Source organism: Solea solea, chromosome 15, assembly GCF_958295425.1.
Source record: "Solea solea chromosome 15, fSolSol10.1, whole genome shotgun sequence".
Lineage (NCBI taxonomy): Eukaryota > Metazoa > Chordata > Actinopteri > Pleuronectiformes > Soleidae > Solea > Solea solea.
In genome coordinates, this window is record NC_081148.1 from 19,284,059 (window position 1) to 19,304,305 (window position 20,247).

Genomic DNA, 20,247 nt, shown 5'->3' on the forward strand with positions numbered 1-20,247 from the left:
ACAAGGTGTTCTTGATTTTGTTGTTGCAATTAGTCGCTAATGAAACAAGAAAGACCCCAAACAGTTTTGTTGCCATGCAGTTTAGCATCACCCATATGTTACAGTAGCATAACAACCACATTCAAACTTCAGGCCACCTTTTGTCTCCCCCCCATTAACTCGGTTTGCCTTCGAGTCTGTTCTTGAACGTACGCAGACAGGCAGAGATACGCTCGGTTAAATTGGGAAAACCCAACTTTGCCTGGTATAATGGCCTTCATTCACCCTCTAATGAATCTATAATTTGGCCTAAAGCAATAGTTCTCCTATTAATACCACTAAAAAGTAATGGTCCCAAGAGACACAGAGAGAGCGAGAGAGAGAGTTATTATATTCGGTGGTAAATGTACAACGCTATAACCTCAAGTATGAAAGGTCCTATCAAGGCAGTGAGGTCATAAAGTCTACATGATATCATCAGATGTGACGAGCACATAGTTTCCCAAACAAACTGCCTCGTTCTGAGAGAGCGCAGCGGGAACTACATCTGATTTATCCCCTGATGGGCCACCTAAAGGTGATATATGTGTTTTTGCAATTGCTACATAGGAGCTATTTACTTTTAAGTTCAGTTTTTAAAGTTTATCAGTTCAATGTCAAACCTCATTAATTGGGAATGCTGAGGTAGGAATTACCGACTGTATTCCCGTTTCCACCATCGTTTGGTTTCCGTCTCCTACATTTTTTAGCCGATATCAACAGTCCGGGACATTTCGGCTTCATTTCAAATGTGGTCTGCTGAATTTATTGCCATTTAATTTTTCCATTTTAAATAAATAAAATCCTTGTTTTTCTTTCAATCTAAACTGTGGAAAGGTTAGCCACAAGAAAAGGGTGGAAGAGGAAAAGGAAACAAGAAAACAACAGTTAGGAATTGCTGACTCAGCATTCCAACTATTGGCGTTAGCGACCAAATAAATGGACAAATGAACAGGAAAACAACAGCCAGCTGTCTCCCATGGTGATGATGAAAATAGTTTTCTGGAACATTCTCTGCTACTGTGCAGGAGAAACATTTAATTCAGTACCAAACAGATTATAGATACTGATACTGATATAAATGCTCAGTACACAGCCCGAGTGCCGATAGGATAAAATAAAAGGTATACAAAGCCTCTTTATTGTTGTTGTGATATTGGTATTAATTCAGAAAGTCTCATCAAGACCATGGCCTTTTTTGTGAGGAGACCCAAGAATGAACACATTAATACATTCATCTTAAATATAAACAATATCAACCAAGTTCCCCTGAGAGGAATTGTTGTTTCCAATTTCAAGTCCTTTGGCAAATTTATTCCAGTAGAAAGGTTCAAACTGCTTAAGCTTATCTACCCACGAGGCGGATGAAATTGGGAATGAGAGATTAGAGTGTTTTTCACCGTCGATATCAAGATGTTCCATACATACCTCAAAGAGGGGAATTATGTCTGAAGTAGAATTTGGGGCACAACAAGCCCCAAAGAGGGAAAAAAACTAAGAGAGAAAGTGTAGTGTAAGAACGAGAGCGAGAGACTTGGGGGAAGAGCCAAGAGAACTGACCTTGGTGTGGAATGGTTTGGTTCCATTTTTTTGGCACCCTTTCCTTGGGGTACCAGAGTAATATCACGGTATAGCAATAGCAAAAAGCCATTAATAATCAGTATAATCTGAATAATTGGGTCCAGTTGATCCAGAAGTTGTCTGGGTGAGAAGCGAACGAGCAACAGCAGGAGAAATTTCAGATTATTCATGTGTGTTGTGGCACCTGGCTTGAGCATGACCCTCATCCATTCACCCACTGTGAGTTTCTCCAGCTGCATTTTCACATGACTGGACATTACTCTGGAGAATCTCTGGAGAATATCACTTATGTTCACACATACAGCCTCTCTGTACTATCTTGGAAGACCGCTTCATTCTTCAGTGCAGGTTTGAAAACATTTAAAGAGCCAACAATGTCTTGACTTGACCGACATGGAACAGACACTGTAATCACATCGTCACCTATTTTGAATCATTCTGGCTTTACACTTTGAGTGATTAGACTTTGATGTTTGTGCCCTAGATTTATTTAGCACTAAGTGAGGATCTGCAGTGTAACCCGAATGGAGGTGGACTTAGATTCAGAACGTCTTTGAAGACATTACTCCCTCAATCTAGTACCTTTGATTAGAACAGAGACGGGAGGAGGAGCCGCAGAGGGTGAACTGTGTTCAAATAGATTATATTACCAAATGCAAATGAGGCAAAAAAAAAAGAAGAAAAAAAGATGTGGAAGATCAAAGTCAGAGAGCAGAGTGACTTTGTGGTATAGATTTTCATATTAACCCTACAACTCGTTCTCTTGTTATTCCCACTTGTGCCCAATTAACGAGATCACTGGCTCACAAGATGATGTCAATATTCTTTTGACGGTTAAATCCAGTGCTCCTGTCAAAATGTGAGAAACAGGGGAACAGATAATCTATTACAAACAGGGTTTCTCAATCCTGGTCTTGAGAACCCACTGGCCTGCGTGGGTTTGACGCGTCTCTGTCTGTTGGAGCAGGGAAACATCTAAAACTTGTTGTGCAGTGGGCCCCCAGGACCAAGAGTGAGAAACCCTGGTCTAGATCATAGCACCAAGCTTTCCCGATGAAGCAGATTGAAGAGAGAAGAAAGAAATTAGGAAACCTCAACAACAAAAACAAACCCTGCTTCCCCAACCACCCACTGCTTTCCATCGCTCTCTCACCCCTGTTTTATTACAAAGGGTGATATTTATATCTTTCACTAGCTTATCTACAGTAAACATTTTACCTATAAACTTTACCTGTAAAACATTACACTGTATCTCTGAAAGAACTCTCATCTGCTAGAGTATTAGTAGCAAATTAGGTCACGCACTACTTCATTTTTTAAGCTCGGGCGATGGGAAACAGTCAACGCAGTTATATTTATTATAGAACAAAAAGCCACGTCCATTTCAGTGCCAGAGGCTGAGATTTCTGAGACAGCTCAGAGTTCACATCCATGTTAAATACTTGATGTGGTCTTAAAAATGAATCCCCACATGGTTCATGCTGTCATCAGACGCTTCAGGCTTTCATCTTCTCAGAATCAGAAATACTTTTTTTCGTTCTCACTCAGACTTGTCTAGTTTTCACAATTCCATGTTTAGTTTTGTTGAGCTACTGTTTGCGTGTAAAACTAATTTGACTTTAACTGTTGGATGTTTGTCGACGACCACACACACATTTTCAGTGACTTCATCGTAAATATTTACATGGTTTGTGCTCAGGTTCTCTCCAGCGACTCTGGTTTTCTAAAACAGTAGAAAGATTTGCAGATTGGGGTTAAGTTCTTTGCTCTAAACTGAGTTTGCTAGTATGAATGGGAGCATAAATTGTTGTTTGTCCCTTTATGTCCTGACTGGCCCAACCTCAAAGTAAAAGTGGTAAAGATAAAGGTTAAATGGATGCTTCATCTGGATTTTATGGACTACTTTGATTGACAACAGCTTGGCAGCATTCACAAACAACACACCAACTGTGATCAAACACAACACAGCATCACTGCTTCATCCCTCCAGCAACATAACCTCCTCCATATTTGCTATACTGTTGATATTGTTGACTGAAAAATGTTATAATCACCATTAACATCGCAAAGATAAAGCTGTTAAACTTTAGAATAGGCAACACTTTACAAATGCTTCCTTTTCCATTGTTTACTTAGTAGTAGTATTTGATGTTTAGTGTATGAATAACTAATGAATAAGTTACTCACTGTCATTGTGTCTATCTACATGTAAAAAGTCAGATTTTAGTTGGACTAAGACAATAATTCGGTTTTCTTAATGTCACGTAAACATGTTAGTCCAAATAAAATCAAGGTAGTCTTAGTCGGACTAACAGTTCTGGATAATGGGATTCATAGTCCAATTACTTAGGTGCGTTCAACAAAATGTCCTCCCGGAAGTAGAAGGAGACGACGTATAAACTACGGCAGCAGTGGCGCTGTCTTTCTTCCAGGCTCCATCTAATTTGTATCAGGATTCACATGAACAGCAGGTACGAAACCTACAGAACCACAGCACGATCCATCTCACCGTCCATCTCGCCGTTCGCTTTTTGTGTTTCTGTGACATAAAACGTCAACAGGAAGCTGATTCAACGCGCACTAGCTTATAGAGAGATACAGCACCACCTATGGAGACGGAGTCAGACGTGCACAGCCAATTCATTTTCTCCTCCGCATGTATACTCAGACTCGGCAAGTTGTCCAATTGCCTGTCTTAGCCGGACTACGGCCTTAGCTCGATTAAACTGTGCATTTAAACGTATTAAGTGATGTTGTTCCCTCAAAGAGCAGAGACTCCCTCAACAATATATAATGTTCACTATAAATTGTCCATTCTTAAAAGAAAGTTCCAACTTTCATTGTAAATGTTGTTTTTGATAAAAATGTTTTTATGGCCTTTAATGTACATATTGATTTCTGACTCTATATCACAGATATTGTCGATATTCAAACTATTACACTGTTACACAATTCTGTCATCACCGCGTGCAACAGCATTACCGAGCTATAACACTATAACGTTTGAACGTGAACCTATAAAGGAGGACCACAGAGACTAACTTAAAACTCAAAATGCTCACAGATATGAAATAAAACAGGCTTCCCGGTGGTTTATACTGGTTTTAAAAATTGATGCTGAAGTCATAAATTCTCACACAGCCTACATACACTAGTAAGAGTAGAGTGAATGACTGCAGTGGTCTGATGAGGTGCCTGTAACCACATTTCCATTCAGATATCTAGACCCATGCAACATGAAAATATCTTTTTCAGTGTACCAGTTAAAAACCTGACCCTTCCCCCCCGACACACTCACACACACACCTCTCTTCCCCCCCACTCTCTTCTCTCTCATTATTTTTTCACTATCTGCCTCTCCATCTTTTCACTTCATTGGGCCTGCCAATCCATTAATCTCACTAACAGACTGCCTCTATTAATTAGTCTACATCTCCCATCTTGCATGTAATAATCGGAGGTAATGGAGATATTAGGAAGATGGGGATATTTCCGCCGTCACAACCACTCTTAATTAGCCAGAAGATTGAAGATGGGCTCACTCCGGTTTGGCCGACGTCCAAAAACACAGCGCACAAGTGTCTGTCTTCATGTCACAAAATTCTGTGAGCACATTTAAAGTGCCATTTTGCAAAATATATCCTCTTCACCATGTCTAACAGGACACTGTGTGTGTGTGTGTGTGTGTCTTCTTTCCTTCTCTGTAAACAACTCACACCAGGTGGCATTTCGGTATGAATATTATTACACAGATCTGTAACTTACTGAGCACATGTAAAGCAGATCATTAAGTCTGGCGCTCCGAAGCCGATGCTTTACCTTTTAAAGTTAATCCATGAGGGTCGTTACTGGAGGATCAATTAAATAATGGAGCGAGTGTCTCCACAGCACTTCTCTAGGTAATTGGAAGGTCCTGGGTGCACTAAACAGACAGAGGATGAACAGACAAGGGTAATTACCAGTATTGTTGTAAAGTGTGTGTATCGCGTGTGCATGTGTCATGTGTCATGCGTTGGCTAAAAGGTAATTACACGCTACACCTCAGATAAAGAGTACGAATTCCTGCCTGCTTTTCCCCTGCTGACACACGGAGGAGGTTTTATCTGATCTCACCGATAACGTTGTGATTCCCAGGATGACATACATGAGACTATTCCGTCAAAGTCACAGAGTCTGAGTCAGCAGCAGCAGCAGCAGCAGCAGCAGCAGCATCCATGTATCGCGGGCTATTTAATACGATGCCCCTGCATATATCCTGTCCTGTAACTTCCTTCCTTGAGGCAACGAGCTCAACCAGTTTAATGGTGGCCGTTCCTGGTCAGTTCCCTATAGACCCGTTATTCACCCTAACCCCGTCAAAGCGGGGCCGACAGGGCACCTGTAATGAAGAGAGTATAAAATTGAAGACCTTGGAGCACATCATTACACCATTTTCTATTATGCTACCGAGAACAGAAGTCGTAGACAGGTTCCCTGCACTGACAGGGGTGTAAAACACAGGTACAAAAACCTTTGGAAAATTGTCAGTGGAGCCCCGGAGTGGTAACTTAAGATTGTATAAAAACTCGGTATAAATACAATAAATAAATTACTTGTTGGTCTAAAAAATGTCAGAAAATGTTGAAAAATGTTGATCCGTGTTAACAAAAACCTCAAATTGATTGGTCTTGTTTTGTCCACAAACCAAATGTATTCAGTTTTGATGATTTCTTTGACACAGAGAGCAAAGAACCCACAAAACATTAACATCTAAGAAGCTGCAAAACCCGAAAAACCATATTAATTTATCTACAAAAAACACCCAAACTGATAAACTGATAATCAAAATAGTTCATTCATTTAGTAATCTGTTAACCAATGAATTGTTTTAGCACACAAATTGAATTTCATCCAAGTTAAATGAATGCAATTTAATTTACCTTGTTCATTTTAGTTGAAATGAACTTGAGTCAACTGAAGTAAATAACCGTAGAAGAGAGGAAATCACTCACAACAATGGAACAAATAAGAGTCGTTTTTATGACTTTTTAGAGGTCTGTTTTTTTTAGAACTTATAACAATTTATTTAATGGCTTCAGTAACTGGATCAAGCCTGTGAACCACCAATATCGTCCTTTGGCTGCAGCCGCTTTGAGCTCTTGTTAATTTCACCCAGTTTGTCCCTTTAGTCTTCTCCTCACGTGCCGATATTCTGCTCCACTCCCCTTAACGGTAAAGTGATTGCCTTAAAGAGTCATCGTCTACGCCGCACAACAAGGTCGACCATTATTAGTTTAGATGCATTTCTTGCTCAATCGGCAGCCAAAATGTTTAATTACGCCGCTACTATCAGTAGTTACAAGGTCAGGTAAGAGAGTGGTGAGGCTGCTGCAGAGAGAGAGTGGTGAGGCTGCACACATTTCTGCAGGATAGAAACCATAACAACACCTTTGCTCTGCTTCACAAATTAACTTGTAGATCTTTAGTTTGTCCACATTTGACCTCTTTTTTTCCTTGGACAGAAGCTCACCCTTATATCACAAGCTCTTCAAATGTTATTCCTGTGCAAACCACAGCTGATGAGATATACAAGTCTTCAAAGCCTTAAAACTACAGCCCTACTGGGGTTTTTTTTGTTTGTTTATGTTTTTTTAATATGCTGCTCTCTGTTCTTCATTCTGTTTTGTTTTTATGGTGAAAAAACTCGGTCTTCAAAGGAGAAAGCCAAAATTAAAACAAGGACCCATCATAGCTATTGAAAATGAAAACAATCAGTAATTATGTTTGCGTGACAATTGGCTTGAGACATTGTTTTTCTGCAGTGAGAATGAATACAATCAGCAGTCACCACTGGGTCAAACCACTCAACATGACGCCAAGGTGAATGCAGCATTTTAAAATAATCTGCTCCCTGAAAGAGAGTCTGAAAAATGGACTGAAGTCAAATTTAAAAAGATATGAAAGTGCAGCTGCTGTCGCTCATCTCACGGTTGCCTGTTTCTCTTGTGTTGCACGTCCCTCTTTTGTTTCTTGACAGCACATTTTGTGACATTAAACACAACTCACTGGGGGAAAGCGACAGAAAAAAACTCTCTGCTGGCAAAAGAGAAGGGTTTAATCACTGTTTCTAACAGGTTTAACCATGTTTTATAACTCTGGTGTGGAAGAATGCAACCAAAAATCACCACAGAGAGGATTTTCTAGTAGAGGATCAACATATTTTTGGCAGAGCTGTCATCATAAATTGAGATAAGATGCATTTTCATGCCCCTCCAAAACTGTAAGGTCTGACTGGCATTTTAATCCAAAGTGAATGTTTAACATATTCATATTTTGTGTTTATGTCTGGGCATGTGTGTGTTCCTGCAGTTTCAGATGAAGATGAAATCGGCGGGCGTCGTGGATGGAGGGCTGTTCACAGAGAGCTATTGTAACATCTGCAATGCCCAGCTCATCTCCGAGTCCCAGCGCACCGCTCACTATGAGGTGAGATTGTTTTTTTTTGTTTTTTCCACATACACACGGGGAAATTTGCACAAAAACAAACAAAACAAAACAATGTCTGGCAGATTTCTGCACTCTACACACTTTGTATAAGCCTTATTTGTACCAATTTGTGTTTGTGCATTTAACTCAGCTCATCCATTACACATCGACTTAATGCAATATGGTAATGTTAGTCACTTGCACACCAACAAACACACATTTCTCTTTTTAATGTAGTCTACTCCTCAGCAGAAGCTCTAAAACTATTTTAATGAAGGTCAATTAAATAACCAGCTCTGCATTATTTACCGGGGAAGTGTGTGTTGTGTTGTGTATGGCTGTACATTGCATGTGCATTTAAGTGCGTTGCAGTTGTCCTAAATACAAGACACAGTTGGGATTAACAAGCAAATTAATGAGTACAAGGCCCCTGTCTGGAGAATATTAAGCAAGGACAACAACAGCGTGCACAGGAGTGTGCACAGATGTTCAAAGAACATGCACATTGGGGGTAATCCATTGCTGTGTCTGACAAAAACCCACAGACTTGAGTTGTGCACACAAACGGGCACGGCTGAGTCACTGCGTGCCTTTCAATGTCACTCTTTCACAAAGGATCTCTGCAGAGGTCAGTCTGGAGACGAGGCAGGAAATATTTCTATTTTAATTGAAAGTGTTTTGTGTGAGACATGCAAACAGAAATAGTTTGGAGGGGGAAAAAAAAGAATACAGTACAATTATAAAAAGGGATGAATCACAGAGTTTCTTTCCTATCTTTATTCAACAGAATGGCCTTTCATTTTTAAGAGCACCTTTCTTTTTTCTGCATTCCTTCCCCTAAAAACCCTGGCCTTGCTCTCTCATGTAGCCGCTGCTTACAGTACATGCAGATATGCTGTGTGTTTAGATACGTTTGCTGCACATTTAGACAAAAAGAAATGTAAGGTACGTGAGCTGCTGCTGTTATTAATAACTACAAAAGAACAACACATTTGATCTTTGCAAACAGAAATGATGTCAGTGTTTAGTTTGAGTAGGGCGAAAGTTTCAGCTTCTTCAAGAGCCATTATACTCTCTGCGGTTTCCTCTCACCCACACGAGGATGACGAGGCAGACGTTTATTATCTTTATGTTTATTATTTATCCTGTCTTTCTTCTTCATTTTAAATGGACGCATTGGGAAGAAATAAAAGCAGACAAAGAATACGCACAGTCCATAAGAAAAGAAGGACGACGGAGGGTCAGTGAGGGTTCAGGGTTGTAACCAAGGAGACACGCATACTCAAGCTTCTCGCTCCTATATTCCAGAGCCATCGACTACATGACCAAGTATATACTAAACCTGGTTGATTTAAAATTAGAGCACGTCATTTACATTACATATACTGCAGAAACTGAGTGGGAACCAGATGCTATTCTGTTTGTATACGAGGCATTTCAGTGACATCTGCAAATTGTTGCTGAATTTAAAGCGTGTACCACTCTCTCTTTTAATGTAAGATCAAATTAGTGTACTCCTTTACAACCTTCCCTAAAACACAGCACAGGGACAGAAGCCTCTCTCTGGGATTGAAACAGGAGTTTAATTTTTTCTTTTATTATTCTGTCATTAGATGTGAGATTGTAACGTAACATGAGTGAAAATTCATTCTCGCCATCTAGTCTGTATAAACCTGTCGCTACACATTTGACACATTCTAATTTAATCACATCCATCACCACATTTTCTCCCTCGACGTGTTTCATAAAGCAATTTCTCTGACAATGTCTCCACTTGCGTGTGGAAAAAAAAGCAGAAGCAGTAGAATTTATATACAATGATAGATGTTATACAGTAGTGAAGGTCGCAGTGTGCCAATAAAACCATATGTACAGCGAAGCTGTGTATGCAAAGACACGAGGGCCGTCTAAACCAACACTTAATATACTCCTTACCCTACAGCATGTCAATGATGTCCACTGTTCTGCGTTAATGTGACAGTATGCAGCTTCAAAGACAGCACTCTATCCTTTCATATAAACACCACTGTTGGAGCTTGTAAGCATTAAGAGCAGGCAATGAAACACAGTCAGGGGCGTGTTCTATGTTCTATGCTGTATTTCCAGTTCGGTTTGGTACATGACGGTACGGTTTAAAACAGTAAAGCCTCGGTCAGGCTTGCGTTTCAACGAACAGTACTTGTATGTGAATGAACTACAACATTGAACGTGAAGCATCAGACAACAACGCAACCGACAAGACAAGACATCAAGCTTTGTATGAGAATATTCTGCGGGCGTAGAAGAAACACCGGTCGCAAGGGAGTGGCGCTTTTCCGTCGACCAATCAGCTGACTGTTGTGGGTCTAGCTCCACCCGTACCATCCTGTACCATTACTCTGGTACCCCAAGGGCGGGATACAGAAAAGTTTAATGGTTGGAGATTAAGGTAACTAGCAGTTAAACCCAAGGTTCTCATGATTTCACTCATTGTTTCTTACAGTAATACATCACCATGGCAACTTGTGCTGCACGCCTGAAGAGGTTATGGTCAAGATAACAAACAATGTGCATGCTCTGAAAGCACCACCTAATGATGAGAAAGGTCTGCTGTGAAGCTCAGTGCGTTGATTGCGAAAGGGTCAAAAGATTTCAGTCTTACAAATCCCTTTTCGCTTTCTCCGGTGGTTTTTATTATTACATGATATCCCTGTGCTGCAGATGATCCACTTCTCAGCAGGAGGTTACTCCTGTGTAGGAGGACCTCCTCTTGTTTTGTTGATTTACTTTTCTCTGTTAGCTGTAGGCAATGTCAAAGCCATTCCATTGAGCTTGTGTAGAGTTAATAATATCCCAAAACAGAGACTGATTTAAAGCCTTGTGCTTGTTGTGCTTTTAAGATACGACGTTAGTCTTAACATTTTGAACTGTGATTTTTGTATTTTAATTATTTTCTGGTCTTTTTGACACCAGGGAAAAGAATAAGGCTAAAACAGTGACACACACACACACACACGCACGCACGCACACACACACACCATCAGAATACATCCAGATCCAAGCAACACATTCACTTAAACAAATGTAATTAGGCAAAACTAATAATAGGGTAGTGATGTAAGGCTATTAATTTACACGTCCTCACAGCTTTTTTCCCCTCCACTGTCCTTCCTGCAATTTTCACTGCAGCTGTTGCTCTTAGCTCGAAGTATGTGTTCAGCTGTGTCGCATCTTTTGAAAATTACAGGTATACTTAGACTTTTGGCATGCCGAACTAATTCATTATGGAGGTGTAAATAAATATTTTTACACCTTTCAATTACACTACCTTGTTTGGTGCAGAACCTTAGACTTTTAAGTTCATCCATCCATCCATCCATCCATATTATACCGCTTTATCCTCCACATGAGGGTCGTGGGGGCTCTGTGCCAATCCCAGCTGACATAGGGTGAAAGGCCATCCACTCTCACTCTCACACTCACACCCTCAGTCATTTTACCTAATCCCCATATTGCATGTTTTTGGACTGTGGGAGGAAACTGGAGAACCCTGCAAAAGCAAGAGTGCTAACCACTACACTAACCATGTGGCCCCAGCTGTAGCTGTTTTACCACCTCAGACAATACAGTATTTGAAGTATGAGGCTCATTTCAACCAGTGTTGATGAAGTTGGAGATGCTGGTAAAGTGTGACCGTACCACTATGATATTTTAGTGAAAACTATATTAAGTTTGGTGGGTGAAAGGAGGATGCGCTAAGCTATCATCTTTAATGGAGGAGTTTCACCAATGTCTCAAGACACTGTGACCTCACAGACCTCCTTCAGTGACAGGCTGCTGCACCTCTCGGTGTGTTAAGGAAAGGTATCGCAGGTCTTTTCCTCCCCTGCTGCAGTCAGACTGTTCAACCGCAACTGTACAAGCATCAGTAGACCACACCTGCACCACAACTACCTTTAAACTATATGAAATCAATCAGCCCATGCCATACAGAAACACTGCTACACAATTAACCAACAACACAACACCGCCATCAGACTCACAGCTGTCAGTGTCGTCTCATTTTGGATTCAAAATGATTTCATCACTTTTCCTTTTAGCAGAAAGATGCACACTTCACCCGGCTCCTTCTCTGTGGAAGTGCTGGAGGCTTAAAATAGTTCAAGTTGGTAAAGAAAATCTGTGCACACTTAAGACCTATGAAAGACTGCATGGATCTGAAGTGTGCTGGGATTTTTCTATCAACAAGCGCTAAGAAGCTTCTTGTATATAATGCTGCACTCAAGGCTTCCAGAGAGCTTAAGCTAGCCTGGGTCATTAGCCTCTTTGGGGGGGGTGGACTGGACTTACTGAATAAAATCTAATTCAGATTCCTGACTCCCCCTCACTTTCCGTTTCTCTTTCTCTCGCTCAGAGTAAAAAACATGCCAACAAGGTTCGCCTGTTCTACATGCTTCACCCTGAAGATGGAGGACCACCTTCCAAGAGACTGAGGCCAGACAACCCAGTAAGTTTATACTTTGTTTTGTCTGTGTCGATTACACTTTCTCACCCCAAATGAAATGTATTGTGTTAAACAAAAGAATCTTAATAATACACCGAGTATTGTGTTTCTGTATGTCCCTTTGATTTCCCTCATTATCACGCATTTGATTGACCTCAAACTTGTGTAATTCTGAAGGAAGTCTGTGAAGTGTTTCAGAGTTATTGAAAGGAGCTGTTCTCGAGCTGTTAACATGCCATTAACTGACAAATGGCAAATTTGTAACAGGTAAAAGTAGGCAGCACCACAAACATGCGGTCTCGCCTCAGAGTCCATCATCCTGCACGGGTTGCTCGACTAAACTCCGCAACATCAGCTCGGGAGGAAACGTCTGCTGTTGTCAAAGGTTTTGTTCCGTTTCATACGGGAGAAAAAATATCATTCAAGGGCCTGGTTGAAACACTGGAGCGCCAGTATGACTTGCCTAGCCCGAAAGTATTTAATATATCCAAATTGCACACATAATTATTGTATTTCTCATGTATCCTGTTCTGCTGTCTAATTATACCTGTGACAATGTTATTTACATTTATTTACATTTTACAGTATTTTGTGTGTGCATTTGAAGCATTATTCTGACATGACTCAATGTAATGGCCTAGTTCACTCTTAAACTTGCCCATTGCAGCCAAGTGCTCATGGGAACTTTGGTTTGATCCTTATGAGCTATAATTCCTTCTAGAAAAGATTTCCTTCAGCTGTGGTGCTCTCGGTAAGACAGGGTTAGCCGATGCCACCAGCCTGCTTTATATGTGAGTATTGGAGGTTAGTACAGCACCACCGTCTGTGTGCAGGTGTGTGCGTGATGTAGATGGGCCACTGTGTCTGTGTATATCTAGGTTTCTAGGATCCTCTCGCAAATGATGAGGTTGCAGTTGCGTCCACAGTGAACTGTGAGAAGATGACGCAGTACTGTTGCTGTATGTCTGTGTGTGTGTTAGTGTGTTTTTACCTCTACATTTTCAGGACCAGGACAAAACCTAGTCCTAATGAGTCAGAACCTCATTTCTGAGGAACTGGTTAAGTTAAGATTTAAATTGTGATTAAGTTAAGGTAGGCATCGTGTGATTATGGTCATGGTTCAGGATAAGGCTTTGTTCAGGCTGTTCAAAAGAATAGAAATTAATGCGGTGTCCTTAGAAGAATAGCTGTGCAAACGTGTGTGTGTGTGGAAGGAGGACGTTTTACCATAGCACATCCATCTTGCAAGATGAATGGGGCACACGCACAGATGACATATATTACAAATGTACGGTCATGTCTGGTGGAAAGACAGTTTATCAAACTATAAGAGAAATCTAGAGACATAGAGAATGACAAAGAGGAGACACGTGAAGGGTAAGATGAAGAGTTTCTTTAAGGAAAATTGTGCCGTGCCAAATCCACTGACCCTCGGGCCCCCACTGACAGAAAAATGCATCAATGATGTTTGTAAACAGTGAAGTTATTACACACTTGACAAATCATCAAAGTTTAATCCTCACTTTAAAATGACAGTTTGGGGCTGTAATCAAACATATTCAAACTGTTATAATTGAAGGCAGCTCCTTTAGCTAAATCAAACAAGGCTAAAGCACTAAGTCGTTCACTTTTAAATATGAAGTCACAACAGAAAAGAAGGGAGCTGTACTAGGGATGGGACAATATCATAAACTCGAGTATCTACCGATATTATCGTCCATTTATGAACATATGAAGCTGTTAACAACACATCTATGCCAAGTCATTTCAAAGACATAATTCTCCAACTGTGTAACAAATACTGTTCTCCCTAAAAGAAGAACTAAACAGCCCAACCATGACTCAGCTAAAATGCTTTTGCTGATTATTATTTACAGTTTTGCAGTCTGTGCATAGTGAAGCATGGGATAGGATTTTGGATAGTATCCAACCTATAATGAAACTGACCAATGCTTAAACTGTAATTTATGTTTGTCTAATGTGGATATCCTGGTGTCACAATTTCTATCAACATTAAATGAGTTTGAATGTAACCTTCATTAACCAAGAATGAGTTTACGAACACGTTTTTGTGTTGCATTTATCCAAAAAAAAAAACAACGTGTGGAAGAATGAAAAGCCATTCTGTTACCTTTTGTGTGTGAGATTCCAGCGTGCTAAAGTTGTGGTTTTGGTTGTAAAGCTCACTGGGCAGCTTGTGTCTATTGAAAAAGAAAATATTACGCTTACTAAAAAATACTTTTGGAATATGGCCAAAAAAGAATTAGCAGATGCCTCTACAAAACTAAACCAAACTGATAACTAAGATAGATTACACAAATAAACTGGGATTTTATAATACAAGATGTTTTTTTTTTCATTTACTTACAAAAATGGTTAAAATGTTGATTCTTGTGCAGACATTTGTGCAGTGGGCGTGTCAAAGGCACACGGGTTTACTGAAACCATCACACATACTGTAGAAATACACACACCTGCGTTCCCATCTGTCTCCTTACAGTAAGTAAATAAGACGTGACTCAGCTCCTTCTGGCTTTCACCTCGTCTGAGGGTTACACACACACACACACACACACACACACACAAACCACGAGCTCACACATTACAAACACACACACCTCACCGCGAGTACCGCAGCTAGCACTTTGCTCATAACCTTTTACCCAGCGATGTGACATTGATTATCTGTCAATGCTGGAAAAGCAATATAAGAAGTAACAGTTCTCTGGAGACCAGTTTCCCATCACTGAGTTTGTGATAAAAAATTCTCGTTTCATCTCTTTCATGGTTTTTTTATTTTCCCCTCTGGGAAGTTTTGTTCATCTTCCTTCGCAGACTACATCTTAGCATTTTGCCCCCGTGTTTTCATCCTGATTGACGTGGTGCAGTCCAGTGGGAACGGCAGAGAGTGATTTTTGCCCACAGAATGAAATGCCGGCGTCTACCAAAGTAAAATGCCATGCCTTGAGGTTTGTGCGCTTGTGTGTAAAAGTGTTTGTCACAGAACAGAGAAAGTAGGTCATAAAGGTGCTCCCAGATGAAAGGGAGTTTGATCCTGGGTTTTTTTCCCTCCCAGTTTCTCCATCTTTCTCACCATCTGTCTGTCTGTCGGTGCAGTTTTCTGGTGATAACAAAATGCAATTTTTCCTGACCTCATAGTCTCCAGTAAAGCTATACATTTGCACCTTTCCCCTCTTTAAATTTACTTTCAATGCCTCTTCAAACTCCAAATGAGAGTGCCTGTTTCCCTGTGCTGCTCCATGTGTATATTTAGCCATGTTTTTCCCGCAGTGCCTCCACACAGAGCAGTGGGAGAAATAAGGGGGAGCAGAGAGAAAAGCAAAACAGACGGTGGAAGATAAACAGCTAATTAGGAATCTATTGTTAGGTGCATGAGCAGGAATAAAAAGCCACCCAAACACGGAATATTCTGTGATATAGACGTCACTGTCAGGTTGCGGATAAGAAAGGGGGGGTATGCATGCGGCGTGTGTGTGCACACAAACAGAAACACACACACAACAAACGCGTCACATGCAAATCAGTCTCAACAAATGTGTGAGGTGCGACAGGTATGGAGAGCGAGGGAGAACCGGAGACTTCCAGCAGAGACAGAATATAGAGGAAAATAGAACAGTGACTCTCTTAGAAGAGCAGTAGCTGTAACGAGCCGACAATCATGTCAGTCACTTCAGACTGTTTAAAAAAACTTTTCCACGCACAGTCATTAATTCCCCGGTGTTACATCTGTCGCAGAGTGGCGCGATTTATGTTGCCTTCTACCTTTAAGTAGATGCGTCTTAGTGTTTCCGTCCCTTCTCCGCTGCCTGCTTTTTATGCTTTTCTGTGGATTTTGACAGTGGAGATCATTGGCCGTCATGATAATTATTTTGATTTGCTGTAGAATCGTCAAAAATGTTTAATGAGTGAGTGCTTCTGGCCCCTTTTTTTCCGAGATAACTTTCACTTTAGATATCTGGCAGTTATTCAAACGTGTAGGAATGACGATACTGAGGAGCTGACGTCACAAACGTGTGGTGAATCTTCTCTGTGATTGGACGGTTGTTCTGCGGAAATCCTGAGGGCTACCGTAATGACAAGTATATGGGCGCAAAGCTCTATTTCTCTGCTCTCCAGTATCCATCCATCCATCCATCCATCTTATACCGCTTTATCCACCACGTGAGGATCGCGGGGGGGTGGACCCTGAACAGATCGCCAATTTTTTAGATATCACAAACGGTGTAGGAGTTACGGTAATGAGAGGTATGCATGCCAAATCCTGTCGGTGACGACAAGAAGGGTTAAAAAGAAGTCAGTTTGTTTTCATGCACTGTTAAATCGAACTAGCTCGGTTGAAATCGATTTATCAAATGAAGTGAGTCCACCTCCATTAGGTAACAGGTGACAATATATTAAATTTGACTCCTCGTCTGTCCAAAAATGTAGTAGCCTGGAGTTTTTCTTGCTATTTTCTCCTTCTGTGTACCAACTTCTTCTATTATTCATTCATTATCTACTGCTTTATCCTCCACATGAGGGACGCGATGCCGCCGGAGCAAATCCCAGCTGACAGGCGGTCAGTCCCTCACACACTCACAACTACAGTCAATTTAGAGTATCCAGTTAACCTCAGCATGTTTTTGTTCTGCGGGAGGAAACCACAGGCACACGGGGAGAACATGTTAACTCCGTGCAGAAAGGCCCTTGGTCTGAGTGAGTCGCAAACCCTTTTTGCTGCAAGGCAACTGTGCTAACCACTGCTCCACTGTGTACCCATTCCTTTTTATGCCCAACATGGACAAAGGAGACAAGAATAGTAGCAGGAGGGACACAGAAATCTGTGAATGAAAGATCATGTGTGACGCTCTGATGAGCCGTTTCTGTTTTACACGTAATCAAACTCCCATATAAACAAATGTTCTCACACTGGCTTCATCTTCCCCTGGCAGGGAGACACAGTGCTGAGAAGGGCAGTGGTTTGGGTCGAGAGCAGTCTGGGGTCGTTCCAAGCAAACCTCTGACATGATGACAGAAGGGACAGACACGGGAGGGGCGGGGGGGGGGGGAGGGGGCGGGTGTAGAGGAGGCGAAACGGGAAAAGGGGAAGGAAGACATGCCTGCCAATACAGATAAATATTTAATTTCACAACTCATAGAGTTACTGAGACTGTGCCCAGAGGGTGGGGAAGGGGAGGGGTGGCTGAGAGTGAGGGGACGGCAAAAAGCGAAGAGGAGAATAGAGTGGGTAAGTGAGAAAGAGGGAGGAAGAAAAGAGTCAGAGAGATGGGACAGCTGAGAGATTAAGTGAAGCCTGGAAGGTAAAGGTGTCCTTAACTCTCACATACACTGTCCATGATGCTAACCAGGGCTGACAGGACACACACACACACACACACACAAATCCATAGATACACGCACTCACACACTCTGATGTGGTGTCGCAGATGCTTTTCTATTATTGTCCTCTCTCTCCTAAAGACTGTGATTTCTCTCCAACTGGATTTGACACCTGGACAAGAAAGAGTGCTGGTGTGAAGAGAAAGGAGAAAATAGAGCGATTGCGAGACAGAAGGGTGGTGCAAGCAAGTGAAGAGTGAAACAAGGGACTATTGGACCATGTTTGCAGATATACATGCACATATGAATGGATGGATCCAGTCAACTTTGGTTTTATGCGATTTATAAAAACTTGTTTTTGTAAACTTAGGTTTCTGTTCTTGTTGGGAACACTGGCTCCTGGTCTGCAGAACTGTTATTTGATATTGTTCTGTTGTCACTGTTGGCCGCTCAAAAGTATAGTGCAGCACATCGTGGGATATTTTGGGTGTGGATGAATAGTTCATTTGCTCAGAGATGGAAGGATGCAGTGTTTGGCCACAGCCGAGTGCACCCTCTGAAGAAGACAGCCCCTGGATTGAGACACGATTCATACTCGACACTTTGCTCCAGCTATTTCCTGCCTGTTAAGACAGTGTCACGGCTTTTTCATTTCTGAAAATGACCACATTAGTGTCACTTTCAATACACACATATCCTATCTGTGACTGAATGGTTGTAGCTGTTCTTTTTTTTAGTTTGTATCTCCTCCTCGTTAGTAATGGACCTGCAGCTGTGAAAGGCCAAAGCCATGGATCTCAGCTCAGAAAATTCAGATGAATATTTGATCTGCCCTCTCTTTGCTTTTGTGTAAGTGTGTGTTTGTGGGCATGATAATGATATGAAGCCCATTGAGGTCAGAACAAAGTACACATCTTTCCATTTCTCTCCCCATCACTGCGCTTTCCTTTCCTTTCCTCACCTTCACCTCACCCCGTTTCTCTTTTAATGTCTTCCTCTACACCAACCTCTTTCCCTCCTCACCTCCCTTATCATCCCCTCCTCCCGCAGGGTCTATTTTTCTCTCATGACACCTCTCCCCTCCAAGGCTCTCTTTTACAATGTCTCCCTCTTCTCTTCTCTTCTCTTCTCTTCTCTTCTGCTGCTCCTTCCAGGAATGTGCAGAGACAGAAGTGGACAGGAACAAGTGCTGTACCTTGTGTAACATGTTCTTCACCTCTGCCATTGTGGCCCAGTCACACTACCAGGGTAAAACCCATGCAAAGAGAGTCCGCCTGGTGCTGGGGGAGCCGCCAAACCTACCCACAGCCATGACCAGCCCAACAAACACAGGTATATATTATTTCCCAGTCATCTAATAATCTGACATTGACTAAGGGCCTTTCTGCACTGGTTTGCATGTTCTCCTCGTGTGTGTGTGGGTTTGCTCCCAGGGTTCTCCAGTTTCCTCCCACTGTCCAAAAACATGCAATATGGGGATAAGGTAAATTGGACACTCTAAATTGACTGTAGGTGGGAGTTCCTCATTTACACAGATTCTATATTTGTGTCCTTTTTGGGGACTATGCCCCCAGTGCACAGAAAAACATTCAACACAAAAACTGGTGGATTGACACTAGAGCTTAAACAATTATTCGATTATTAATCAATTACTAAAATTAATCGTCAACTATTTTGATAATCGATTCATCGGTTTGAAGCTTTCTTCATTACTATAACAAGAGTTCGGATTGTTTCTGCTTCTTAAATGTGAATATTGTCTGGTTTCTTTGCTCCGTATAACAGAGAAATCGTCATTTCCAGGTTTGACAAACACCGATCAACATTGTGTAACATTTTTTCGGACATTTTATGGACCAAACGACTACTCGATTAATCGTGAAAATAATCGTTAGTTGCAGCTCTAATTGACACCGCTGCAGCATGGATGTATTACTCACTGTCAACCTACGAGGAAGAAGAGGATCTCGTCAGTTTCTCAATGGTCAGTTTTTGGTCATACTAAAAGTGCCTGACATATTGAATTGATTATGGAGTGGGGTGGAGTGGCTCAGTGGTTAAGACTGATACCCTGTATGCGAAAGACTTCATTGTCGCAAGTTCGATTCCCACCCCTGACTGATTGTACTCAATTCCATTGTAAGTCGCTTTGGATAAAAGCGTCTGCTAAATGACATGTACTGTAATTATATTATTATTATTACAAACATATCTATTGATTTATACAACTAAATGAATGTACAGTAATAATGAACCCACCTACATTTATTTAACATCGATGTATTTTTTTAAACAAGATAAATGACGAGAACCCTGATTAGAAACAAGTACTTTGGATCAATATGGACTAATACCAGTCA

The 20,247-nt window shown here is 41.2% G+C and overlaps 1 protein-coding gene across 1 annotated transcript in view; it reads left to right on the plus strand.

Annotated features, from left to right (window-relative positions):
• The window catches only part of zgc:171482 (zinc finger protein), a 52,799-nt gene that overhangs the window by 8,456 nt on the left and 24,096 nt on the right, over positions 1-20,247 (plus strand). The window contains exons 2-4 of the mRNA XM_058651222.1: positions 7,948-8,064; positions 12,458-12,550; positions 19,042-19,219. Of these exons, the coding sequence (XP_058507205.1) occupies positions 7,954-8,064; positions 12,458-12,550; positions 19,042-19,219 (382 nt within the window). The 5' untranslated portion in view covers positions 7,948-7,953. The remainder of the gene's footprint in view (positions 1-7,947; positions 8,065-12,457; positions 12,551-19,041; positions 19,220-20,247) is intronic.